General features: G+C 39.2%; 4 protein-coding genes across 4 annotated transcripts in view; 2 read left to right on the forward strand and 2 right to left on the reverse strand.

Moving 5' to 3' along the window:
* LOC105159864 (endoglucanase 8) lies at nt 6,554-10,464 on the reverse strand. The gene is made up of 6 exons (XM_011077074.2): nt 10,129-10,464; nt 9,606-10,016; nt 8,456-8,548; nt 8,216-8,377; nt 7,438-7,549; nt 6,554-7,356 (listed from the first exon to the last, which is right to left on the reverse strand). The coding sequence occupies exons 1-6, from the start codon at nt 10,369-10,371 to the stop codon at nt 6,866-6,868; spliced, it is 1,512 nt and encodes a 503-aa protein (XP_011075376.1). The 5' UTR covers nt 10,372-10,464; the 3' UTR covers nt 6,554-6,865.
* On the forward strand, nt 13,672-14,500 carry LOC105159873 (21 kDa protein-like). The gene has a single exon (XM_011077086.2). The coding sequence runs from the start codon at nt 13,711-13,713 to the stop codon at nt 14,302-14,304; it is 594 nt and encodes a 197-aa protein (XP_011075388.1). The 5' UTR covers nt 13,672-13,710; the 3' UTR covers nt 14,305-14,500.
* Nucleotides 18,493-19,986, forward strand: LOC105159884 (HMG-Y-related protein B-like). Its single transcript, XM_011077098.2, has 2 exons — nt 18,493-19,017; nt 19,203-19,986. Exons 1-2 carry the CDS (start codon nt 18,916-18,918, stop codon nt 19,719-19,721), a joined length of 621 nt encoding a protein of 206 aa, XP_011075400.1. The 5' UTR covers nt 18,493-18,915; the 3' UTR covers nt 19,722-19,986.
* Nucleotides 23,397-27,870, reverse strand: part of LOC105159900 (putative clathrin assembly protein At2g01600) — a 4,946-nt gene continuing 472 nt past the window's right edge. The window contains exons 2-15 of the mRNA XM_011077116.2: nt 27,607-27,678; nt 27,165-27,262; nt 26,899-27,037; nt 26,609-26,736; nt 25,996-26,088; nt 25,803-25,853; nt 25,477-25,542; nt 25,305-25,370; nt 25,079-25,159; nt 24,901-24,981; nt 24,591-24,770; nt 24,382-24,457; nt 24,154-24,269; nt 23,397-24,001 (exon numbers count right to left, since the gene is read on the reverse strand). Of these exons, the coding sequence (XP_011075418.2) occupies nt 23,648-24,001; nt 24,154-24,269; nt 24,382-24,457; nt 24,591-24,770; nt 24,901-24,981; nt 25,079-25,159; nt 25,305-25,370; nt 25,477-25,542; nt 25,803-25,853; nt 25,996-26,088; nt 26,609-26,736; nt 26,899-27,037; nt 27,165-27,262; nt 27,607-27,678 (1,601 nt within the window). The 3' untranslated portion in view covers nt 23,397-23,647. The remainder of the gene's footprint in view (nt 24,002-24,153; nt 24,270-24,381; nt 24,458-24,590; nt 24,771-24,900; nt 24,982-25,078; nt 25,160-25,304; nt 25,371-25,476; nt 25,543-25,802; nt 25,854-25,995; nt 26,089-26,608; nt 26,737-26,898; nt 27,038-27,164; nt 27,263-27,606; nt 27,679-27,870) is intronic.

Raw genomic sequence — 27,870 nt, forward strand, 5'->3', positions numbered from 1 at the left:
GCTCGCAAATCCTAAAGATGGGGAGACGCTATTCTTGTACCTTGGAGTGTCCGAGAACGCGGTCAGCTCCGTGCTGGTGAGAGAGGAGACTAACAGTCAGAATCCAGTCTATTATGTCAGTAAAATGCTCCAAGGGGCTGAATTGCGGTATTCAGAGATGGAGAAACTCGCCCTCGCATTAGTAGTAACTGCCCGAAAACTACGACCGTATTTTCAGTCGCATAAAGTGGTGGTGCTGACGAACCACCCCCTTAAGCATGTGATGTCGCGACCGGAAGCTGCTGACGAACCACCCCCTTAAGCATGTGATGTCGCGACCGGAAGCCTCCGGAAGATTAATCAAATGGGCGATCGAATTGGGGCAACACGATATCGAGTACCAGCCCAGGACAGCCCAGAAGGCACAGGTGCTCGCAGACTTCATCACAGAGTTGTCCAGCGACCCGAAGGAACCCGACGCCCCCGACCACACCTGTTCGAAATGGATGTTGCATGTTGACGGGTCTTCCAATGCGAACAACGGAGGAGCAGGCGTGCTGATCCAAGGACCCAAGGGAGTCGAGATAGAAGTCGCAGCTCGCCTATCATTCCTAGTGACAAATAATGAAGCGGAATACGAGGCGTTGGTACTAGGGTTGGAGCTAGCATATGAGGCAGGGGCTCACGACCTGGAGGTTTTTACCGATTCACAGCTGATCGCTATGCAGATTGAAGGGACATACGAGACGAGAGAGAGAACCATGACACGGTATAAGGAGATCGTGCAGCGATTGATGGGAAAGTTTAATGGATGTTCCGTTTCACAGGTTCCCCGAGCAGAAAACGACAAAGCGGATGCCCTGTCAAAATTTGGTGCAGCAATGGATGGAATTCGAGATCGCAAAATCACAGCCTTAGTGCGCGATCAGTCGGTCCTCGCGAGTGGAACAGAAATTCAGGTCGTCTCAGAGACAGGATCGTGGATGAGAGAGATCATATGGTATCTTGAAGAGGGTACCTTGCCTAACGATCCACAGGCGGCAAAAAGAATCAAATTTCGAGCCGCCCGATTCACGTTGTTAGAGGGTCAGCTCTACAAACGAACAGTGGACGGCCCTCTCCTGAAAGCTTGGATGGAGAAAGAGCCTTGTACGTGATGCGGGAAATACACGAAGGAAGCTGCGGCAATCATTCAGGAGCGAGATCGCTAGCTCAGAAGGTGATGCGGCAAGGGTATTTCTGGCCCACCCTGGTCGAAGATTCCAAGAACTTGGTAAGGAAATGTGAGAGTTGCCAGAAGTACGCTTCTTACATCAGCCTGCGACCCCGATGGAACCGATCAAGATAGCATGCCCGTTCGACCAATGGGGAATTGACATCGTGGGACCTTTTCCGCCCGCACAAGCCCAAAAGAAATTCATCATTGTAGCGGTCGAATATTTCTCCAAGTGGGTCGAAGCGGAAGCAGTGGCCAAAATATCGGAGAGGGAAGTCATCAACTTCATATGGAAGAATATTATATGCAGATTTGGTATATCCCGCATACTAATATCTGATAACGGCACGCAGTTCCAGGGCAGAAAAATTACGGAATGGTGCAAGGAGCTGAAGATCGCACAACACTTCACAGCAGTTGCGAACCCTCAAGCGAACGGACAGACCGAAGTGACGAATCGGACGATCTTGCAACATTTGAAGACTCGCCTCGAGAGCAAGGGATCGTGGGTTGACGAACTGCCCCGGGTCTTGTGGGCCTACCGCACAACGCCACGAACCGCTACGGGCGAGACCCCTTTCTGCCTGGTGTACGGAACTGAAGCCATTATTCCAGCTGAGATACGGGAGGAATCGCAAAGAGTCATGCAGTATGAGCCCGAGGCGAACCAAGCCGAACGAAGCTTCGACCTCACCGTCATCGAAGAAAAAAGGGAGGCCGCATATGCCAGAATCTTACATCACAAGGGCTTAATGATGAAGAGCCACAATCGCAGAATTCGACCCCGCCAATTGCAAGTGGGAGACCTGGTGCTGAAGAAAGTGGAAGCATCAAAACACGTGGGGAAGCTGGAGCCGCCCTGGGAGGGCCCTTACAAGGTGACCGAGATCAGAAAGAAGGGCACGTATAGACTACAAGACATGCAAGGTCGCGAATTACCACGCCCTTGGAACATACAGAACTTGAAGAAGTTCTATGCCTGAAGCTAGGAGCCTGTGAAAGGCCATCAACTGCCGGATCGGACGAGGAGCCTGTGAAAGGCCATCAAACGACAGATCGAACGAGGAGCCTGTGAAAGGCCATCAAACGACAGATCGAACGAGGAGCCTGTGAAAGGCCATCAACTGCCGAATCGAACGAGGAGCCTGTGAAAGGCCATCAAACGACAGATCGAACAAGGAGCCTGTGAAAGGCCATCAACTGCGGGATCGAACAAGGAGCCTGCGAAAGGCCATCAACGAGAAGATCGAACAAAACTGTACGTGGAGAGTTCTATCAGATTACCAATTGTATCCATGTTAAACATTGCATTATTGAGGATTTGTAACTACTGTAATTTACCCAACGAAATTTATCAAATTTTCTTTGATTTATGCTTACATTCATGCGTACACTACTATTATTATTCACTACTAAAGCGTCCAATATGCGATCTGAAAAAGACGCACTCAAGCGAAACGCGAACTGAAAAAGACGCGTCCAATATGCGATCTGGAAAAGACGCATTCAAGCAAAACGCGAACTGAAAAAGACGCGTCCAATATGCGATCTGAAAAAGACGCATTCAAGCAAAACGCAAACTGAAAAAGACGCGTCCAATATGCGATCTGAAAAAGACGCACTCAAGCGAAACGCGAACTGAAAAAGACGCGTCCAATATGCCATCTGGAAAAGACGCATTCAAGCAAAACGCGAACTGAAAAAGACGCGTCCAATATGCAATCTGGAAAAGGCGCATTCAAGCAAAACGCGAACTGAAAAAGACGCGTCCAATATGCGATCTGGAAAAGACGCATCCAAGCAAAAGGCTAACTGAAAGAACGACTGAAAGATGCAATGTGCAAATATAGCAAAATAAGCGAGCTGACAAAAGTTCACTTTCATTTAACAAAACGTCATGTACAGGGGTTATCAAAAATTCCACCCCACCCTCCTATCTACAAAAAATGATGTCCTAAGAATCTCTAGGATTTACATTTCGATCAATCAGCTCAAAATCCTACCACAAAAATAGAAGAATCGGGATGGTTCAGGCGTCAGCTTCCGCCTCCAGCTCGTCCCTCAAGACCATAAATTCATCATCTTTCAGCTCAGGATCTGGAGGAAGAGGTTGAAGGTCGCCATCAAGTGAGATGTCAAGTTTGCTGCGGTCAAAAGACTCATGAAAGCCACCGAGCTTTTCGACTTGAGACAGGCAGGTCTCATAGCCCTTGGTGAATGAGTCCGCAGACTTGATCTCAAGAGCGATCGTGAAGGTGTCGGTCTTCAAAAAATCACGAACCGCGGACATCCTGGAATTGGCCAAGGCTCGCTGATGTTCTTCAACCAGAATGCGACCGGCTTGGCCTTCCTCCACCCCACGCTTGTGGCCCTCCACGAGGCCGACCTCACGCCCGGCCTCGAACGCCTCTTTCTTAGCCTCCGCCAAGGCCACCTCTTGTTCAGAACGAATAATCTCCCTCTCCTTCTTGGCAACGTCGAGCTCGGCTCGCAGCTTTTGCACCTCATCTCCCAAGGCCAGCAGATTATCCTCCTGCTTGCGTTCTGTCTCGTCCCGTTCGGCTAGTTGAGCTCTAAGATCTTGCACCTTCTGGTCAGTCTGAATATAGCTCCTCCGATAATGGGTGCATTTGAGGCTCAAGCTTCGGGGAAAGGTCATAGCCTGCAAAATCGAATGCAATGGGTGATATAAAAGAAGGGAGGTCGAAGGAAGCCAGCCGACAGAATACCTGGACCATGGAGTGGGCTGCGAACTCCTCAAGCCGAATAGGGCTATTCGTTACAAGTGCCCCTTGATCGCGAACGGAGACGAATGAGTTGTAGACTGCAAAAGTATCGCCTCCAGCCTCGCCATACAGCGACGAGCTCGACATATCCAGCCATTCGGGAGGCGGCACATTGCCTCGAAGAGCTGCCCGGCTATCCTCCCAACATGTGGCGAGCTGTGCCACCCTAAAAAATTTGTCCCGATCTTCCTCAACACTAGTCTTATCCGCGGCTTCCTTAGCCATCCTGCTCAGCACGCTCGGGCTATGCGATTTGGAAGGAGGTGGGTGGGAGGCCTCAGCGAGCTCCTTCCCCTTACCCTTATCGCTAGGCCCTAACTTGGACTTGGGCCCATGACCCTTTTTCGGGGAGGATCGCTTTCTTTTCTTAGATCGCTCCTCAGATGGAGGACCTTGGCTCCCCTGATCGGCCCCATGGTCCTCACTGGCCTCATCTAAACCCAGTTCTAACTCCGAGGAGTTGTAGCCGAGATGATCACCATGGGCGGAAGGCGTACCCTCGCTATCAACTGCAATGGGCTGTAGTCCATCGGGAGTGGCGATCGCGAGCGTTTTGGAAGGAACCGAGGGAGGTGGGATCAAAGATAAATCTGGAGCACCAGCAACCGCCTTGCCCTTCCCTTTCGGATCCGAGGAACTCGCGATCTCACCCCCCTTCCTCGATTTGTTCTGGGCCGCGATCCTCCGCATAGCTGTGCGCGTGCTCATGATTATACTATCTGCGAGCAGTGAAAAGTTAACATATGCAAAAAATTACAGCGATGAAAGCAAGCGAGACCGAAAGAAGATAGTCACCTAAGGACTCTTCGATGTGAAGGGACGCTGGAGAGAGCCCAGATAATTGCAAAACTTTCTCATTGAGAAGCTTCTTGGGATCATACTTATAAGATGTTAGACTCCTTATTTGGTCACCCTCCAGCCCCCCACCACAGATTTTTGGAAGGGGTTTATACTTGGTCCACTCGTTCTTAAAAGGCCAGACACCACTAGGAGATCGAATGAAAATGTAGCGATCTAACCAAGCTCCTACATTCGACTTCAGGGCGCTCAAATACCCGCAATCGGGTTTGGCCGAAAGATAGAAAAAACCTCGACTACCAGATCGCTTCGAGGTGGTGAAGGAATACAAACTCCAAAAATTGTCAAAACTGGGGTCCAAACCTACATATCGCATCATTACAACGAAAAGGACAATATGGGTAATGGAATTTGGGGAAAGCTACATAGGGCACAACCCCAACTTATTCAAAATCCCGGCCACCGGGGGAGCCAGAGGAAATCGCAACCCGGCATCGAGGTGTTTGATAGAAAAAGCAGTAAACCCCTCGGGAGGACGATGCATGCGATCGAAGGTAGCAGGGATGAGAATATCAAAATCGGAGGGGATGTGGTATTTTTCCCTAATCTTATTTACAGGAACCCTAACTTTACTGACCACAGCCTCCCAAGGGTTTTTAGTGAGCCGATCCTGGAACCTGGCAAGGACCGAAGGCCCAGTCTGTTCATCCTTAAGTTTGGTGACCGGAAACTTCTTGTTCCTCTTGGGAGAGGTAGAATACGACCCATGCGAAGACCTAGAGACAGACCTAGATCCGGACCCTAAGGACGAACCAGAACCGGACTCAGGAGAGGACCCAGAAGCAGATTCAGAATGAGACGAAGACGACCCTGAACCAGATCGTGGCTTAGAGCCAGATCGCGACTTAGAATTCGAGCTAGAGCTGGAAGGCATCGTACCTTAAAGTAGGATGACTCTGGAAGCCGCAGATCGAATACGAACTCGTGGTTGTGAGCCTTGGTCGCTGGAAGTTTTTGCGTGAGGTGGGCCGAGAAGTCAAATGAAGGGGTATTTATAGGAGATCCGCTCTGGAACAACGCGCCCGAGACTGACCGAGGGGATTCTGCCACGTGCACGCGATCAACGGACGCGACGGTTCGACTTCCTCAAAGGCAACGAACTTGCACTTTGAAAAAGTGGGGGAGTAATGATGGGTATATGAATAATCCCCCTACAAAAAGACTGAAACGCCCTTCATTAAGGGCATGATGGTCATTTTCGCGACCGGATCCGCGTGTTTTGTAACGGGCGGGTCGCAGAGGACCCAACCCGGGTCGTGTGAACCAACAGAAGATCCGGACAATGACGACCATTCGATCAGAATGTGAATCAACAACATGAGGCCACGTGGCCCAGTACTTGCCGTACAACTGTGTACTATAAATAGACCCCGATACGCCATAAATGAGGTAACTGCGATACATTAATTGAGATCGAACTTTGAGATAGAATACATTTCTCTCGATCAACCTAACTTGAGCGTCGGAGGGTCATTGTCGGGGACGTGCCCGACGAGCTCACGGTTCGTGTTTTATTCTCAGGGGATCCAAAATCTGTTTCGGAAGAGTTAGTCGATCAGCGGTGAGATCGTCTCAGGAGATCGAATAATTCGACCCGGATCAGATACATAGTGATGACTGAGCATGCAATTGCTGAAATGGAATAATTGCATATGCATATGAAGGATTATTACAATTAGTAGAATAGATAGCAGTAATGAAAAATACAAAGAAATTGAGGGAGACATAGATATAGAATCCGACCTCAAATTAATTAATGAAACATGATTACAACTAATACCTCCCTCGATGAATTAATTCGACCACATAAATTAAAGCAGCCATCCACCTACATATATCAGTTGGATAAAACAGCCGGGAACACCACTCAGAATACAATTACCCATAATAATAATAATAATACTAGTAATAAATAATTATTTGTGTAAGGGTATATTATATGATAGATAATTATAATAATAGGAATAGAGAGGGTGACCTTTGCCAACCACTCTACTTAAATTTTTGAAGGGTGACTCAGGGTGAGTCAAGGATGGGCTGAAAAGTAGGCGAGCAGGCCCACTAATGGTGCATTGATGTATGTGGTGGGCTCTGACTCCTGAAAGAAAGGCCTGGAATCCGGGAAAGCATCGGAGCTGTTTGGGCCACCTACGACTGCTCCAACTAATACATTGGGGTTTGGGTTTGGACTGAGAAAGTAACGAGAGCCAGCTTTGCAGCCGATGTGGGTTGGGTGGGCATCCAGAGATGGTAATGAACTCCCCCTGTGGTGGATTCTTTGTGGATAGCGTGGCCCATACCCCACCATGTACGAAATTCCCAATGGATTATCCCCCAGAATGTAGTCCACCTGACGCCTGGCCAAGCGTTTGAGGAGAGCAGGGGAAGCAGAGGAGTCGGCTCCACATGCCACAGCGTGATTGGCGTGGCTTAGATAATTAGAATAAGCAAGGAGCAGAAAGGAGAGGGATGTGACATGCTGCATGTTACTTCCTCCAGCCTTGAAGATCAGTCCCCCTGTCATCCATGCCATTCACATACATAAATATGCAAAAATGAATTAAAGAGAGAGAGTATCATAATATTCATACATCATACCTGGGGAATACTGAACCTGAGTATGAGAAATTCCAGGCAACAAGGAACAGATAAAACCATCCGCGTTTATTTGGAAGGATTTTAAATCGTTGGCTCTTCCCATTAAAACTTCCTGGACACCAAGTAGTCGGGACGCGTAGTGGTGTTAGTAAAAGTGGAAGCGAAGGCACAACCACAGACAGAATGATGATATATATAAAAAAAGAGAAGAAAGTTAAAACTAAGCAAATGCCTAAATACCAAAATCTAACAACACTTGAGTGAGTTGATGAGACACAGACACCCACATTATCGATTTTGTTGGGAGCCCGAGAGATGAGGTACAACAGTCTGTGCTTTCACCAGCAGCTTTTTGCACATGCATGCCCCATACATTCCAATTTCAATTCTCTACTCTTTTGATGAATGTTAATGATTACGTAAAGCTAGTGAATATATAAGAATATTTATTAATTAATTAATTAATGAAATCATCCTGCACGACATGTGATTGGCTGACCAATTTCACTTTTCAAGAGGGTGGGGATGGGGATATACTAATTAAAGAATAATAGGCCACCAATTAGTTGAATCATAATCATATACATATACATTGTATATATGAGACAAGAAGAATAAAAAGACAAGGATTTTATAGTACAGAAGCAAAGTACACGCAAGTAGTATGTGTGTGTGTGTGTGTGTTCCGGGTTTAATTAATTAACTAATCCAAGATGAGATGATTAAATGGCAAGTAGAGAGAGAAGTAGTTGGTGAGAAATGAAATATAAAAAGTAACCTTGGAAAGGAGCACATTAATGCCAGCGTGTTTGTTATCCCAACCGAATTCATTAATGGTATCTCCAGCTCTCAAAACCACCTCGTTCCTCACTATGTACTCTCTGTATTCCCGCCTCCGCGATGCCTTGTGCAGCCACGCCGCTCCCCACAGCAATTCGTCCTACAATTCCAATCATATATTCACGAATTGTATGTTTTAATTTCATACAAGCTACCAAATCCATTAAGTAATTATTACCTGGTAACCATTGACGTCACAGTAGAAAGGGCAGACGGCATAGCGTAGGCTGTTACTGTAGGCACCCCGGTGCCTGTCTGCGAACTCAAATACCTATATGTATATAACGGTCCATTATTTTCTTGTAATTTGCGCCTTGAAGTAACCAATCAGCAGCAACGATTTGAAGACACCAGAAAAAGTAATTACGAAGCGAATTCGTTCAAGAGCTCTTTTAATGGAATTTTACCATTTTCCATTAATTTTTTTTATTTGAAGAAAATGATGAGCTAGCATGCATTGAGATACTTGTGAATGGGCATCGCACAATGTCTAGTCTATTTGGAAGTATCTATTGATTTTGTTATTGTCACTTTTCAAGACAATATATGGTGTTGTGTTAGGACATTGAAACTCCTAATTTACTAGGTGAATATTAATTTAAAGCTTTACAATCATCACTTTCTTTATTTATCATGACCAATTAATCTAATTAATTTAATAAAATAAACTTTTGGTACACCCATTCTTAAGAAAAATTGTATATTACGGCATAAACTTTATGCCGTAAATTTTTGTCCAATACATTTAGTTTCATACACTAAAATATTGTAGCATTTAGGACAACAATACTATAATACTTTAAGCTATGGGACCATAAAGTACAACAATATCTACAGTGTGGGACAAAAGTGCAATTTTCCTCCATTTAGCTAAGATTATCACATCCTAGTTACATTTTCATCATAATTCCTAAAATTGAGGTCCTTTAATGAAAAACTAGAAAATATATGTAGGTATATATAAATCTATATATGTGACACATTTTCGTGTATTGTGCACTAAAACCAAGGAATATGAGTAAATGTGAATGCAGTCTGACTATTTCAACATAAATAGGAACCTCGAAATGAAAAACTTATTGATATACTCAACAGCATAAATATAAAAGAAAAAGAAAACAAAAATTCTCCCAGTCCAATCACGTGGAACCCAAATAAAGCCTATGCCTATGCTTGTGCAGATAAAGATATTTCCCATGCATTCATTTTCTCTAACATACAAAAAGTAAAATGTGATGCGCATATTATATATTAATCAAAAACAAATATATATATATATATATATAAATGAAAAATCATGTCAAAAAAGAGATACAAAAGGTGCTTACTTTAATGGCACGATTTAGCAGAAGCCTAGAGTAGGAGGGGTCACGTGAGCGGAAAACAATGGAGGCGGCAGCGAGAGCAGCGGCGGTTTCCCCCGCGACGTCGGACCCCGGGTGGTTGGCATCAATCTTGTACGCTGTCCTCAGTGTGTCCATATCTTCTGGCCTTTCCCAGCAGTTATGGTCCGACAAGGGGTCGCCAACCTGTACGTAGACGACGCCGTCATGTGCGGTGGCCTTGAGCAAATAATCGGTGCCCCATTTCACTGCCCTCACTGCATTTCCTAGCTCTCCACCACCCATGTTTCTTCCGAAGTCGATGATGCTCCATGACAACATTGTGGTGGTGAATGCCATTGGGAAGCCGAATTTTACGTTATCGCCGGCATCATAGTACCCTCCTGTCAAATCCACCTTTGTATATAACCAAACAAGTAATGGGTTAATCAGCGTCCATAAAGGGAAAAAAAAAAACATGAAAGGATGGAAGAGTAGTAGATGGAAGGAAAAGAGAAAGAATTCGTACTCCGGCGGAGGCTCCGTCGTGTAATGCGGAGTCTTTCCGCCAGCGGATGCGTTGGTCCGGAGGAAGTCTGCCAGAGCGTTGGCCCTCGAAGAAAAGAATGCTCTTGCGGAGGGCGTCGTGGTAGTCATGGCCGCGTGCAGCGCAGTGGCGGAGGTTGTTGGAAACAAAGAGGAGGAAGAGGAGGAGGGCGGTGGAGAATGACGGGAAAATTGTTGCCGGGAGGTGGCGAGAAATTCGCGCCATTTTCCTTTGAGTTGCTCGAGGCTCAAGTAAAGAATAAGGGGGTGAACAAGAAGCGTTCACTTTCACCCTTTAATATACTAGTGGTAGTAGAGTGTGGAAGAGAAGAGAAGGGAGGCAGGCATAGGATGCTTGAGAGTACACGTGGAGGAGCGTGATAGGATAAAGTGGGATACCGATGAGAGGTGATTTTGACTGGACCAGATATGAGTTTGACCGGTTCGAGATGGAGGGGGTGTCATTGGGGAGTGTGTGTGTGTGTGCATAGGAGGAGAATACAGAATAGGATAGGACAGAGAGGGAGGGAGGGAATGGGAATGGGCAATTGGTGATGTGGGATAAAAATGGGAAGTGGGAGAATGGTAGTTTGATCACCGTCGTCAGTTGATGGGGAACACATGGGAGGCCTGAAAAGTTGAAATATGTGGGGTCGGGAGGAGTGAAGCAATTCAATTGGTAGAGAGGTGGACACCCATGCTCCACGTGGATTCTCATTCTTGGAAGACATATATATATAATATGTACTTGATGATTTCACTGTTTATAATATATATCCACCTTATATAAATTGATGAAAAAGCATATATGTAGATCTATATAATGGTGTTGATGTTGGTCTTAGCTAGTAGTGTCGGTACTTAGAGGTAGGGAATGGAGAACCAAATTGATTAGAAAACAACTTATTACACTTGTTATGTGATTGATCACTTTTTTTAAATCGTATAACAATTACACAGTAAGTATATTACACTTATTATATGATTAATTCAAATTCAATTGAATTGAATCCGAAACAAAGAGTGTCGTTTCTTTTTGCATATGGGTCATCACTCTTGGTTTCGTAGGTATGCTTTTCTTTCGATTCCATTCCACCAAAACCCAAAACCAGGTTTTGCCTCATAACTTTCTTAACAAACACTTAATTTACTTACACTCTCCTAAAAAATAAAAAATAAATAAATATAAGCAAGAATTAATATTTAGTTGTTGTTTATAATTAGGGTTAGGCAGACAAAATAGGTCCTCCTATTTTAGAGGTATTGATGCATCATTAATCTGTGGACTGTATATACATACAATAAACCATCGAGGTGTTGGGCCTATGGGTTTCTAAAAGTTTGTTATGAATATAAATTAAACCCTTTTTGTTGGGCCTATTATACATAAATGGGCGCGTGCGTGCAAAACCATTATTATTATTATTGGGAAATTAAAGAAGAAACCATCTTGCTTTAGGGCATAAAATCCGGGCCCGATTTCCCTCTCAATATCTTGGTAATTAAAACCTCATCATCATTACAATCTTTGAAAAAATGAAATACAAAAGTTGTCTTCTTTTATCCGGTTATCAATGCTCTATAGTCCACCAATCCTACGGACAGGATAACATCTTGAGTCAATCACGCTAGCCCAATAATTATTCCCATCTTCTCGCAAACAGCCTTTTGTCCATAACTCATCACTTTATCGCCTTCCTCCATCTCATTTTTTGATTCATATGAATATATATGTTATGGTGTCCGCACCACATATATAGCTAATTGTGGTGTTCAATGTCGTCACCAGATCACCACCTTGGAAATCAATATATAATGTGACATACGATGATGATGATCAAGTATTAAATCAATTAATTAATTAAGGTCATCATCTCCACCATGCATTATATTCTGTAAAAAAGGTCACCAACTTCAACTCCAATTATTATTACAATGGCAGTACGTACCAAGATTTGCGGTGGTAAATATGCACTTCCACATGGGTCCGGCATAGTTAATATGACTATGGATAAGGAGGATTAGAGTTTTGGTGGATGCCATTGCCATTGGATTACCATCCATCCACAACCTTTTTTCTTTCTTCTAACTTTAATTAACTCCATCAATTTAAATGATTCTTAATTAATGATATATATGCATGTGGGGTCCTACATGTTTCCTAAAGTTGTCTAGTAATTAATAACAGAAAATTGAGCATACATACACACCTCTCTTTTTAACTTTTGGATTGGTTATGCTCATGCATCATGCACCATACATTGCATACACAAGACCGTTAAAAGTTAAAGCCCGCGTCAATCAGAAAAAGGGCAGCCGTAACTGCCGGCAAAAGCATTTCCTACCTACTATCTATCTCCCATCCGGAACCTCAATTTCTTACACGCACCACATATTAACCAACTACCAATTCTGACACTCTCACATCATTTTCTATATATATATATACATAATCATGAATTAATATCAAATCTACACCACTGCTATTTTATCCTTGAGCACCCCACACGAGGAATATTTTGCAACTTCACTAAAATACAAGGGGGACTTTTGTAAGAGAAAATTAATGTAGAGTAGAGGATAAAAATTAGGGCACACAACTTCCCTACTCAAATTTAACAATGTACATTATAAATGTGGACCAACTCAAATATTGAAGGGTACTAATAACTATATATGTATGCCTGCATATGTATATATGTATATGTAACTTAGGTCTGTCTTATATATATATATATATATTTATATATATATATATATTGTTATTGGTTTTGTTTAATAAGTAAGTTTTTTCATTAACTAAAATTCATTGAATTTGTCGATATTAATTAACAAAAAAAAAACTGAATGAAAATTGATATTTACCCTCAATTGACTTATTGTAGGTCAAACAATTTTTATCCGACTAAACTTCCGACTAAACTACTTTTATAACGGTAAAGATATACTTCCTCACATGTATTAATACGAGAAGACGTATGAGGGTAATTTGGTTATAAAAAGATTTATTTGACCAACAATAAATCAGTAATAAGTCAATTAGGGTTAAATATAGATTTTTTTTTCAATTTTGTTGTTTATATTAGCAAATTCGGTAAATGTTAACTAATTAAGGGATTTATTTATTAGATGAAAATAGACTTAAAAAATGCTAAATATAATTTTTTAAATAATAAAAAATCTATATATAATTACACTAAAATTAAAAAAAGAAAAGTGTAATTATTCCTATATTTAATTTACCACACAAGATTCTCTAATTAATGCAGCTGGTGAACGCTGATGAATCAATACTATAACCAATTACCCTACTTTTTTGAAACTGGGATTAGTTTGGAGATTTGCAGCTACCCAAGCCCCCACTCCCCGGAACAAAATAATCAATCACACACACATGACAGACAGACATAAATATATATATATATATATATGTATATGTATATGTATTCTCATAGGGGCATAACCGGTATTTCCCCCCAATTCGCTAGCTACCATTACTTAAACTCACTCCCCCTCCCTCCACCATTCATTCCAATTCACCTTCACATCCCAACATATAAACACTATGACAATTCTGCCTCCATTTTTCCTTCTCATCCTCACCTTCTCTTCTTATACCTCCCTCGGCGCCCCCACCCTCAACGCCACTGACTTCATTCGCACCAATTGCCAGATCACACTATATCCTCAACTCTGCTACCACTCTCTAGCCGGCTACGCCAATGCAATACAACAAGACCCCGCCCGCCTCGCCCGCGTAGCCGTCGCCCTCAGCCTCTCCCGCGCCAAGTCCATGACTCTTTACGTTGCCAACCTCTCCCGCCAAGCTGACTACGCGGCTGACCCCCGCGCCGCCTCCGCCCTGCACGACTGCTTCTCCCTCTTGGGTGATGCCGTGGACCAGATAAGAGGATCGGTCAAGCAGATGCGCCGGTTGACGTCAGGCTCCGGGGAGGAGCTGAGATTCCAGTTGAGCAATGTGCAGACATGGATGAGCGCCGCCCTGACGAATGAGGACACGTGTGTAGACGGATTCGAGGATGTGGAGGATGGGGCATTGATGTCGGACGTGTGCGACCGAACGTTGAAGGTGAAGGAGGTGACAAGCAATGCGCTGGCGCTGGTGAATAGCTTTGTTGCTAAGGTTATGGTCCCATGATCAGACAAATTAATTTACTACATAAGCTTTCATTTAATTATGTGAAAAGTTTTAATTATTATATATATTATAGTAGGTTAATTTGATCGTCGAGTTTTGCTGTAAAAATAATTAAGGGTATTTGTAATTACTGAAATGAGAAATTGAATTGATGAGCAGAGAAATGAATGATCGATGTATGTACGTTCTAGTGATATATTATATATGTTGATTGTTTAAGGTAGCTAGGCATGCACAAGCCAGAAATCATCATGAATTAAATTTTCTTGCATGTGTTTATGTGTATTTTTTTTTATGTGTGAACTGTACATGGTGTTTGGATTGTTCATTTGTGCTATGTTTTCTTTTTTCTTAAAGAGAAAAGTTGTAGAAATAATTAATGTTGCCGTCTCTTCTCTTGCATTTATATATATATTGTCCGGAATGCATTTTGTTTCTGAACTCGCTAGCCAGCTAGACCCTACAGAGGTCCAAGTTTGTTGGGTTGCACATGTATATTCAGAAAAAACTAACTATTAGATGACAATATTATTAATCGAATCAAATCAATTATAAGCAAGTGTATTATACTTATTTATGTAATTGATTATTTTTTTTTTAAATTATACTTCAAGCACACTATAAGTATATTATACTTGTCATATAATTGGTTCAAATTTGATTGAAAAGAATCCAGCCAAAAATTTCCCCTATCTAATGTGAAACTTAAGAAACCACAAGCAGCCATGATATATCTAAATGAATGGAAAATTCTACATCAAACTTATATGTTTAGAAAAATTTTAATTTAAATTAGGTTTGATCAAATTATATTAATTATAAAATAAGTGTGATATATAGTTGTCATGTAATTGATCATTTTTTTAAATTATATATTAATTATACGATAAATATATGACATTTATTATATAATTTAAATATGACTAAAGTCGATTTGAATTAAAATTTTCCATAAATTTATCCAGCTCTACTTTAATTTCCTTTATTATAGTATGCATGTCTATAATTGGATCTATGGAGTAGCTAGTTAGCTTGTCCTCACTGATTAATTAATAAAATCATTATTTTTTCTTGTTAGCTAGCTTTGTTAATTTGTTAGCGAGCTTGTCCTCATGACATATTTATCTTGTTAATTTGTTAAATAATTAACTGGTCCTAGAGGAATATAATTAATAAAAGAAATAATAGCTGGAAGATCTATATATAATCATGAAATATATATAAACTAATTGAAAATATATGAATTGTGAAATAATAAATTACTTTAATTATGATTATGTTTTCATTTTCACTTTAATTAATTAGGGGATGGAAATGATTTGACAGGCTTTTTACCTTTACCTTTCCAGTCCTATATTGTATGGAGTGTGGACGGTGTAATAATTATGTGAATGAATAAAGTAAATAAGAAATAAATATTGTTTACTAATAAACAAGATGTATTCAAAATTAAGTATGTTATGTAGATTAATGGTGGATTACGTAGGTAGCTAGCAAATATGATTAATTACATAAGTTGTTGAAGCTGTTCCTACTCCTCTTTGTCTAATTGCCCACAAGACAAAGTTAAGTACCTAATAGCTGCTCTCTTCTTCATCATTGAGATGAGAGGAAATGGACAAACAAATCATTGTCGAAATTGTGGGGATCGGAACATCTGAGGGGATGGGAGTTCACGGGTGCTTTCATTCAACAATTTTCATATTTCTGTATTCAATCATGCATGCATGGGAGCTACCACCCTAATTAATTAATATATATTATTCCCAAATAATACAAGAATTTTTTGTCACACACATAAATAAGCAAACAATTAAAAGTTAAAGAATCATTTGCACCCAACCAAATTAAAAGCACTAAACACTGCTAATCACCTAACTCATAAGCCCAAACACTACCAACATCAATCCACTATTTGTCATTCATCATCCTCTAGCTACCTACCATCCCAAAACATTAAGGCCTCATTTACTTTTCAAGAGTTGATTAGGTTGGGATCAATTAGGTTATAGATAAAATTATGATTTGTCATGTAATTAATGTATAATGTTGTGATTACATCAATATTTTAACTATCGTATTAAATCATGATTAGTCAACCCATTGAAATTATATAATAAGACCCTTAAAGCTTTGACCACAATCCTATTCAGTAGCCGATTGCATGTATTAATTAAGAGTTTGGGCATTCAAAAGTAAACAAAATATAAAATATAATTAAATAGAATGTCTAATTCAATATCAAAAAGTAAATGGACACTCAATCTATTGTAATTAATGGATGGGAGGTATAATTAACGATACTGTTTCTTAATGCAAAAAGTAGTGTCTGGTAACACGATATGAAGGCTTTAGTGTCACATCAGCAGAAAGTAATCAAATGCTGCACAGCAGTGACAAGTTACACCAAATTTTGAACCTAAGAAGATGTTGTCCTGTTATGAGACATAGTATTGCAGAGAGGAACCTACAAATTAAGGACGCAAGCATGCAGGTAACAATTAAACTCTCTTGCCCCTTCCCACCGAATTAGGTACGTTTGATTAATAGATCTTATCAGTAATCCTCCCGGCTGGTGCACTTCCACCACATAAGCCTATCAATGAGTAGGGTATGATTCCATTCAAACTTTAGTTAAAACAAAACCAAACAAATTAATTTATACTCAAATTCTACCTATTCATATGAAAAAAGACCCATGGATATCAAGAAATGGTTTTTGGGTAGGGCTAGACCTAGATTCGATTTTTTTTCTTTCTCGGTGTGTGTGTGTGTGTTTTTAATCAATTTTTTTTTCACAAATGATACTAATTAAATTAATTTTTTTATTTCAATTTTATCCATAATTTATCAATAAATTCATAATTATTAAGAACAATCCACAAATAACTCTTTATCGATCGTGATATGTATGGCGCAAAGACACTTGGCCCAAGAAAAGGTTTGAAGCCCAAGCCAAGCCCAACAGCCCATGGTGAAGGTAGCCCACCAAAGGATTCCCAAAACTCAACCTAAGAGGAAAGTCACTCGGCCCATCATTCGGCCCAAGAGGGAAGTCCAGTAAAAGGTGTTATAGACATATGCCTGCCTTCAAAATCCAATCTAGAAAAAGAGAGGCATCCCTAAGCCTCAGAGCTCCCTAATCTTGAAGGACTCCCTACAGAATAGGAGTCCTCCTCCGAGCAAAGACGTGTTGATTAGTTAAGGATAACACAAAATCGTGCCTTATTTACAGGTATCTCGCCCTTTCTCCGAAATTTCAGGTAACGTGCAAAGTCTCCACGAAGGGGGATGCTCCCCCTATTCAGGTAACATGCAACATCCCCCTAACGGGGACACCTTCAAAAGTTTGGAAATTGATTTGCTATTGTTGCTGTAATTATCAACTCGCGTTATAATCATATTTCTCTTACGAAATTCTTATTTTTATCTCAATTTCTCATCATGATTTGGTTTCATAATTATTTATTCTTAAAATTGAGACTATCTTGAGTATCGAAGTGCTAACGTGTTGTTTTGTAGGTCCTATTTTCCAAGTTCTTTTGCATATTTAGTCCAAGTCTATCATCAAAATCTAAAATCATTGTACCCATGCTAAAATCGCACACATCAAATAGAATTTTTTAATTACATCATTTGTTATACTATTTAAAAAATAATTTTATAAAATATAAATCTACATATGTAATAACCATCGAAATTAATATTATAAAATTTTGAAAATTTAATTTTATCACTTCGAATTTTCAAACAAACACTAATTATTTAATATGAAGGTTGGTGATTGCCAAAATATGTAGATTAGTAATAACAAGAGCACTAGCTATACATATATATTTTGGAACTATTCAAAATAGTTGGAATGAAATTTAGAGGCAGGGTATGCGCATAACACAAGTCCATTAACACAAACAAGCCGACATCAAGGCCCAAAAATGACGGCCTATCTTCCTACTCAGAATGTTTTAGGGCCCATCACATCTTTCAGCAGCAGTTCAAAAAAGTCAGCAGCACTAATTCATCACTTTGACCCTCCCCCTTCAAATGCATATTATATTTTAAATGTGGGCCCGGCCTCACTTGTCTTGTGCTTCTACTTCTCAGTTCTCACTCATATTACCGGCTCATTTTTATCTTTTTCACAGGGAGGGGGAGGGGACCCCACCTTCCCTCACTTGCATGACATGACAGAGAGCATTTGTTTTCATGTTCTCCACTCCACCTAAACTCCCATGCACATTAGCCTGCACATCATTTTTAATAATTTCACCAATAATCTTACGACACGCACGTCAAATACTCCCCACTGCGTTTATAATTTTTGAAATAAGATAAGGAATAGCACAGCCACGTCACCGATCCATGTGAAACTTCCTCGCAGCATGATCAACCGTCGGATCAGACCGAAAAGAAGAACCCCCAGCCGCAGATGAACACTCAATCCCCTCTCTTCTTTTTCTTTTTTGTTTATTTAATTAACTTTTTTTTCCATTTCTCGATCCAGCTCCGATCTGTTGAAGTTGAACCCTTTTATATCCCTTCCCTTCTCCCAATTTTGTCCATCCAATCCAATTCTCCTCCGCCCCTACTACTTGAACTGTTGTTTTTGGAATGGCGAGTGAAGAAGTGCAAGGCAATAATATTCATAATCAGGCTCAACCTCCGGCGCCGGCGCCATCTGTGCCTCCCGGCACTTTGCCTCAGTATCCAGAGGTACACACAAATTTTTCCTATCTTCCTGCTCTTCCTTTCAATTATTATTGTTTCCTGTGTTGTTTCTTATAGTTTCCAGTATCAGCCCAATAGCTGGCGTTTTGTCTGGAAACAATTTTCTCCTTTTTTAAAAAATTCCCAAACAACTCACAATTCTCTTCAAAATTATGTGTAATATTCTACAGATGATTTTAGCAGCAATTGAAGCATTGAACGAGGACAACGGCTCAAATAAATCTTCAATATCAAAACACATCGAAGCCACCTACGGAAATCTCCCTCCCGCTCACTCCACACTCCTCACTCACCACCTCAACAAAATGAAATCTGCAGGCCAGCTCCTTTTCGTCAAGAACAACTACCTCAAACCCGATCCAAACGCCCCCCCACGTCGCGGACGCGGACGCCCACCCAAGCCCAAAACCCCACTTCCACCTGGTGCCGTTCCGCCGCCCCCACGTCCCCGCGGCCGGCCTCCCAAATCCCGCGATCCAACGGCTCCTTCTCTGCCGCCTAAACCCAAGGCCACCACTACCACTGCAACGGTTTCTGGGAAAAAACGTGGGCGGCCGCCGAAGGGTGCTACGGCAGGTGCAGGTGCGGGTGCGGCTCCACCTCCGACTACCGCCTCCGGAGGGGCGCCCCGCGGGCGTGGCCGGCCTCCTAAAGTGAAGCCTGCGGTGGCTGCGCCGGTAGGAGCTTGATTGGAAGAAGAGAGATAGCTAACTTAGTGGGTGTAGTGATAATTAGTGGGGTTTATGGTCATTTTGTTTTGGTTTTAATTTGTTGATGCTTGTAGTTTGAGTTAATTTTGATTTAGGATGACGACGAAGTGAGCGGGCAGTTGATGATGATTGGTGTTGTAACATTAGTGTAAATTTTAATGGCGAGGTTGGAAATGACATGGGATTCTCCCTTTTTAGGGAAAAACAAAAATTCTTTGCAATTCAATGTTTATTAGATTATCAACTTTTCTTCCTTTAAATCTTTTATGGGTAGAAGGAAGCTATTTTCATCTTTATATGGTTGGATAGTATTGTTTTTACATTTATATGTACCTTTGTGCTTTTGCTTTTCTACTTTGGTTGGTTTATTATTTCATTACAGGAAAGTGCATTCGGACATGGAATTTTTCTATTTGTTTCTTTCTTTCGGTTGCGCGTGCTCTTATCTTTTTCTATGAATTTGATGTTTACCGAATTTCAATAATACTTAAGATTATGATAGGGGTTAGGATTTTTATACTTAATTTAGTAAAGTATTTGATGAAATATAATAAGGAATTCAAGTACAAAGCTTGAGATGGGATGAGATAAATTTTATAACTCAGAGATGGATTGATTAGAATGCTTGATGGATTTTAAAATTTAGTTAAAAATTTCTTGTATTTTTAAAAATATATATAAGAAAATCCCTTTATTTTCTTAATTATAGCAAATTTGCTCCTCACTGTTAGTTGAAGTTAATGGTGTTAAATTTATTGTCAAAAAATCGTTATACTCTTATCAATTATATATTATTTCTTATTTTCATGAACATTGAATTTTTTTAATTATATAAAAATCGTATGATTTAATTATTACATCTCAATCGTTAGATATTATTAAGAATCAAGATTTTATCAAATTTGAAATGCATATATCTATAATTATAATTACAAAATATTATTTATAAAATATAAAAAATAACAAAATCAACCATACCCCCTCCCCCAACCCCTTCACGTCAGCCCAATGAAGTTTGGGCGACTGCGTCGTAGTGGCCGCCCAGGATAATTTTGCTTTTTTGAGTTGGTCGCCATCGTTCAATTTTCTCTTTTTTAATGTTTTTAATAAATTTAAAAATTAATTTAAGAAAAAAAATAAAATTTAAAAATGATAGGAAAATTTTATTTAAATTTTTAAAATTTAAGAAATAGTAAAAAAATTATTAAAATTTTTATTGTAAGTACATATGCTAGTAAATTTTAAATAATTTATTAAAATATATTTAAATTAACTATTAATTTAAATTAGTTAAAAAATATTATTGTTATTGTTCATTAATATTTATATTGATAAATATTTAATTTTTTAAAAATGAACTTAGTATATTATTTTTTGTATTGTGATATTAAATTAATTTTTTAATTTAAATTATAAATTTATTAAACATATATATATATATATTTGTGTTTTGATATTTCAATAAATATATTTAAGAATAAAATTAATTATTATTTGTGAGGGATGAAAAATATAAAAAACAAGGTCAAAACTAGCAAAAAAATCAGCCCACTCTCACCACCCGCGAGTGCACCCCACCTTCCATTGGTTTCTAACGCAAGGGGGTTTTTGTGTTGGGTTTTAGAAATTAGAAGTTTTTTTTTTTTCTTTTTCTTAAAATACAATGGAGTTTTTAGCTACTTTTGCAAAACAGGAGGGGGGTGTAAAATGCACTTTGGCCCCTTTTTTAAGGGATATTCTCTTATTTCCTAGAAAATATGCCGTTGCAGAGATTTTGTCAGTTAATTCGATATTTAGAGGTGTTACTTTATACTTGTATCTTTAATCAGCTGGATTCAACAAGCAGCGTCATCCCTGCTAACAACTTTCAGAGGGACGTAGCTTACGATGTAGCTAAGGTGGATGACATTAAGTCAATTGATACAGATTTGAGTTTTGAGTGTTGCCTCATCAATAAAGTGGCATAATTTGGGCTGGCCTACGGCCGAAAAATTGATATTTTCTTGTTTGTTAAATTTAAATTGTAACGTTCGAAATCAAATATTTAGAAGGAAAATTTACACGGATACCCCTTCAAGTATTGGTAGATTATGTAAATGATTCTTCACTTTTGGATGATTACAAATCACCCATAAAAAGTGTTACTGATGCTTATTGTCGGACATTTTTGACCGGGAAAATGCTTAAATAAGTCAAAAATTGTATTGAAAACCCATTTTTGCCCACGTTGACCTGATTTCCAATATTTTGAACTTTTTATGGATCATAATAATACCCCTAGGAGTATAGATGTCATTACGAGACATGAGAAGGGTTGTATGTGCATTATATATTTTAAATTTTTTTAAAAGATCCCATTAAATTTGCTTTTAATTTAGGTTTAATTATACTTAATTAATCTATAAAAATGTAAATATTACACCCTTTTCAAAATTACATTTATATCTATAAAATTTTTATTTACATATGACCCTTTTTGTTAGAATTTGAAAAAAAATGCTGATGTTATAAAAAAATTATATAAATTTTTAATTTAATCTCTTATTCAATATTTTTCTGTAATATTTTTATACTTGTGTGAAGGTAAATATAATATATATAAAGTCAAATGAGTAAAATTGTAATAAAATATTATTATCAAATTATAGCTATTGAATAAAAAAATAACAGGTGATTTAATGAAAAAATTAATCATCTTTTGATTTTTTTTTAATTCATATATATATATATATATATATGTATAAGTGAGGTTAACATGCATTATTGTTGCATCTTGTTCAAGCACTTCATTGAGTGCTTCAAGAAACAGACACAACAATAATATTCATCTCACCCTATATATAAAAGGTAAAAAAACATGACCAGTTTTTCCTTTCATATATAGTTACTGTTTATCCAATAATAGTTTGAAAATATATAATATTTTATTGAATGCACCATCTTGATTTTATATATCTTACATTTATTTTTTTTCAAGTACAAAAATGTTAGTAGGGAGATGATGAATGAGGTAAGTGTAATTATAATTTTTTTTAAGAAAAATGTAACAGAAGTGGTCCTAAAGCTGACGGACGTTTAAAAGTTGATGGAAACCAAGCGCTTGTAGTTAACTTGTAGCTGGTTTCGTAACTATTTATGGCTTTTGCCATTTATGTTATGTAATTCATGTTTATTATGTCATATAATTAACAAACATTTATATAAAATGATACGATTGACAATGTTAAAGAAGCACAATCTTCATTGATAATAGCAAAACTATAAAATGACAGATTATTGACATCATTATTTTAACTGTTAGTTAAAAGTATGTAGGAGGAAGAATCTGTTTAGAAAGTGAAAAATATATGGACTGCTAAAGATTGATACATTTCATCCCTTGAACCCTATCATCATCATCATCATCTACCACGCTTCTTTGTCCACCCCCCCTCCCCCCCAACCCACACACACCCCAAAAGCTTTCAGTCCATTGCTCATCACCTTTCTACTTGAGGAAGAGGAAGGAGTGGAAGAAAACACTTGCCTCAATAAAATGTTCATATCACGAGTGATGCTGCTAAAACAACTTTTTATTTATATGCTACATAAATCATGCTATGCTAATTATAATACACATATGTATCAAGTTTGCAGCATAAGCAACCACAAGAATTAACTACAATCACAGGCGTATTACACTAAACAAATTGACAACAGATGACGTATCAAGTATCGCATCAACGAACTGCATATTTTCATAGCACTGAGCAACTATTTTTACTACTCAAGACAAGTATATGATTCAAGCTCAATAAACAAACTTTCCTGTGGATGAATGCGTTCACAATATCAAACTCACTCATTTCAAATATACCAAAAAGTAACTAAGCCAGTAAGTTACATCCTGCATATGTGCATTTTTATTATGGAAGGCCGGTGCTCCCAAATGGATTGGTTGTTTGAGGGTGCACAGAAGGCTCAACCGGAAATGCTACGAACCCTGCATCGCCAAAAGGATTTTGTGGGCCCATCAGCAACTGCTGTTGCTGCTGGGCTTGTGGATAAGCAGGCTGAAATGGGGCAAATGGATTGTTTTGATGCTGAGACACTGCAACCGTTTGAACTGCTGGAGGCATGGCAACAGTGTCTGACATAGCAAATGGATCACCAACTTCAAATGGATTAGGAGCAGGTGCTCCGTATATTGGTTGCTGGGAAGCTCTATATGCGCCTTCATCATATAAACTCTCAAGCGTAAGTGAATCTAGTCCACCAACCTGCCATTCGATATCCGCAAATCAAAATTTTGTGGTACACGTATGTTAATTGCTCATGCAAAACAAAATCACCCTCCCTGAACCCAAACAGATGGAGAAAAAGAAACAAAAATCAACAGATTCACAAAACAACCAATAGCACAAGGACGTACCAACTGCTTCTCTTGAACTGATGATAGGTTGATGCTGGGAGTGGTAACCAGGGCGAGTTCCCATCCAGTTGGGTCAAAATTTGGTTGGGAAACATTAGACTCAAATGGTGTAGTCTCTGTAGCATGCATAAGATAATATCATACTTGCCACATTAAAGAGATAATGAAAGAAAGAAGTTTGTGAAGCAGAAATTCTTTTACAATCTATGAACATGCAGGAATCCTAACCAGAAGGAACTATGGCTAGAGCCAACGTGTTGCTTTCCTCAATCACCGATGCATCTTGCGTAGTCCAGTTCAACCCCTGGAATGATTTATTTATTTGTTTTTTTATCCATAAAATAGGATTAACAAATTGAACAGGAAACTGTAGATAGCAGAAGTTTAAGTCCCCAAAAAAAATAATTATACAAAATAACAAGTATGAAAGAACTGACCAGTAAATCATCTGTGTACAAGTTGGCTGGAGGAGGTTGAGGGACAGCTGCTTCAGCAGTCGACACGGCACCTTCATCGGACGGTGGTAGCCTGGGTTCCTCCTCTGACACTTTTGTATCATTAGAAGGTGAAGGAACATCCTCTTGGTTATAGGTCAGCATCAGCCTTTCTGGATATTCCTAATATAGTCCGAAAAATCATATTCTTGATGAGTATTAGAGTAGTAGAGCTAAAAAGGTAAACCTATGCGATTTGCATATGGGAGAGATACGCTACTAATAATGTGTGCAATGGAATAAAATAACTAACCAAGACCTCACTTGGAACAGAAACCATTCTTGGAGCTTCTCTTATATACTCTTCCATGGTCACTAGAAAGGACTGGGGAGGCTGGGGAACAAGAAAATATTTGAATATATATGGATATGTCATCTGGAGCTCCAAAACAATTAGAGATAGAAGACCAAATCTTATACAGACTGCTTACCTCTCTCAAGACAGGGAACTGGAAATTTCTGGCAAGTTCAAGTCCTTTACAGACTTCATAGAAATCAGAAAGACCATCAGCCTGTGATAAGAACAAACAATTATGATGACGCACTGGAAAGCACTTGAAAGTCCATTAAAGTTTTATCAAGTAATGGCTCCAGAAAACATAAGAGGCCTAAATGGAAAAAAGCTAATATTGAGTTTTGAAGAGCAAGAAAACCTACCTGCTGTCCAGCTCTTTTATAGATATCTAGGGCTTTAATGGCTTCATGTCTTGGCATCTCAAAAAACTGAATGCAAAATCAGGAAAGGCAAAGGACAATTTTTTAATATGATTAAGCAAATAGACATGCATTGATCAAGAAATATAGACCATTGGGAGTATATTGATATCACCTTGTCAACAAGATTGATTATTCCATCATTTATGGCACAATATATTTTAAAGCTCTCTTTGAGTACCTAAAATTCACAAATTGAGCCAGAAGAATAAGCCATCCTTAAAAACATTTTAAACCAACTGTGCTATAGAGAAAATGAAAATATAAAGGGCCTTCCTTTCTCTGCCTCCAGCCTATCCTTCTCCATCCCTCACCAATGCATTCCATTTTGTCTCAAATTTACTGTTTACCCTTTACTTGTAAAGATTACAGATTTTCAGGTAAAACCACATCCATGCAGACACAATTTTGGTGATGGAAGGTGAAGAGAGAGATGCATACCAAGGCGAGAGCATACTGAATCATGTAATTGCCCACAGCTGCTCCTTCAGGCTGTTCGCAGTAATAGCCAGTCATGCAGTATTCACTTATTATTGTTACTTAGAAAATCAGAAATTACAACACGGTGAAAAGGACAGAAACTGAGAAATGGTTATTCCAAATGATATGATAGTCGTTAAGGTTCAGAGAGTACCTGACAACCAACAAGACGATATAGCAGTTGCTGCAAAGCAGGCAACTGATCTAAAAGTTCTTCACCCATCAAGTCTCTTGTTCTACTGTAACCCTGAAAACAAAATAATGAAACAAGAGATACCTCTCAGTTTATATGTTATAAACAATGATGTGCAATTGAGGTACAGCTTTTTAAAAGCAGGCATTCGCTTTCACATGAATTAGGCGTGACAATAATACCAACGTGAAATTCGCTGCTGATCATGTTAAAGGTACTCTCTAGGGTGGAATTCAAACTTACAGACCAGAATCCGTAGCCTAAGAGATCTTGTCATACATGTGAATGGGGGAAACAGATTGTTGGAGATCCATAAGTAACATCCAAATCCTAATGTTATCAAATTCTAAAGAGAACAAAATACTATTGATAGTCAAATAATTGGAGCTTCACTAACTAGAAATAATAGAGACAACTTTCTTTCAGGTAATTCTTATTGATGAATAGGTTCAACTTAAACAATCTAGTGTGATCTTGTAATTTTTTATTACACATTGCGTGTAAAAAAGAATGGACCCACAGTTTACTGGGATGAGGAAATATTTACACATACCATAAAAACAAAAAAAAATACCTTATCTTGGCCTTGTGCTGGTCTAGGAAGGCGCTCGGCTTCAATGTCATACTTAAGTACCCTAAAGCATTCTAGTCGTTCTTCCAAGAAGAGGCCATATGCTCTTACCCAGGCAGAGCAATCCCAAGCTGCAAAAGAGAGGAAAATATGCATTATGGAAGGTCTAACAGCACAGCATTTTCTTGCTTTACTCCTCATTCATTCAAGGCTTCAGCGTTATTTTATTGAATAAGTCAAGAGGCACAGGGTGCTAGAGTTAAGAGCATAAACTACAAGCGACAGCTACTTACCAATGGGACTTGAATCATCCTTGAAATTAGACATTTGGAGGACACGACCCCTCTGTTGGAAATTTAAGAGTTCCTCTCTGAATACTGGATCACCTTCTCTCAATGTTCTATGGATAACTATTAATGTCTTTAAAGCAACCTTTCAAGAAATGGAAGAGGGGAACCGTGGATAGATAATATTAAGTCCTTTGCTAGACTAACCTGATACAAGAAGGAACAACAAACACATAACAAAAGATTGATGTGAAGCCAATCAGGATTCATACCGTCCAATTGTGTGTCTTTGCCAGTCGTCTAGCAAGTGCATGTATGCAGTATGCAACATCAGCCCGAGGCCGTATTGCAGATGTGGCAACCATAATTTCTGCAAGAACCATCCAAATACTAATAATATTGATGCCAGTGTCTGCATACTAGAACTCGTTTATATAAAATTTTCAGTAAATCTCAAAGCTCCTAAGAGCAAAGGCTCGTGCTTTTTACATTTTGTAATGAAAAAATGGAAACTGAAACTGCGCATAGTTTCCAATGGGATAATAAAGAAAGAGGAATGGTCAGTAATTCTCCCAAAACCAAATACCAAAAACCATCTGCAGTTGTTCAACCATTTATCCTTCATAATAACAGAAGACTCAAGAAAGTCCATACCACAAACGAATGGATCTCACGATAAGAATAACTGACAGAAAACAAAAAGAAAAAGCTCACTTCTGAGATGTCTGTCTTTGGGTGGATGCTCCACATGATTCGTAGCCTTGACGATCGCCACATCAACATCCTATTTTTAGAGCCGAAGACAAATAATGAAAAAGAAAAAAAATGAAAAGCCCACGAAAATACCATCATGTTTCACAGTTCAATTTGTTGATTGCCAATGATTAAAAGATGCACCTTGTGCTTGATTGCCACATTAAAACTGTCGCGCGACCACCCCAGTAGAGAAAAACTTAAGCAGATATTTTGATGATCAAA

This window comes from Sesamum indicum, linkage group LG1 (assembly GCF_000512975.1).
Source record: "Sesamum indicum cultivar Zhongzhi No. 13 linkage group LG1, S_indicum_v1.0, whole genome shotgun sequence".
NCBI lineage: Eukaryota > Viridiplantae > Streptophyta > Magnoliopsida > Lamiales > Pedaliaceae > Sesamum > Sesamum indicum.

Coding starts and splice junctions, on each gene's coding strand:
- LOC105159884 (XM_011077098.2), top strand. CDS start 18,916: ATGGCGAGTGAAGAAGTGCAAGGCAATAATATTCATAATCAGGCTCAA. Junction 19,018..19,202: donor CTTTGCCTCAGTATCCAGAG/GTACACACAAAT, acceptor AATATTCTACAG/ATGATTTTAGCAGCAATTGA.
- LOC105159873 (XM_011077086.2), top strand. CDS start 13,711: ATGACAATTCTGCCTCCATTTTTCCTTCTCATCCTCACCTTCTCTTCT.
- LOC105159864 (XM_011077074.2), bottom strand. CDS start 10,371: ATGGCGCGAATTTCTCGCCACCTCCCGGCAACAATTTTCCCGTCATTC. Junction 8,549..9,605: donor TGCTAAATCGTGCCATTAAA/GTAAGCACCTTT, acceptor ATATACATATAG/GTATTTGAGTTCGCAGACAG. Junction 7,550..8,215: donor TTAATGTGCTCCTTTCCAAG/GTTACTTTTTAT, acceptor CTTGGTGTCCAG/GAAGTTTTAATGGGAAGAGC.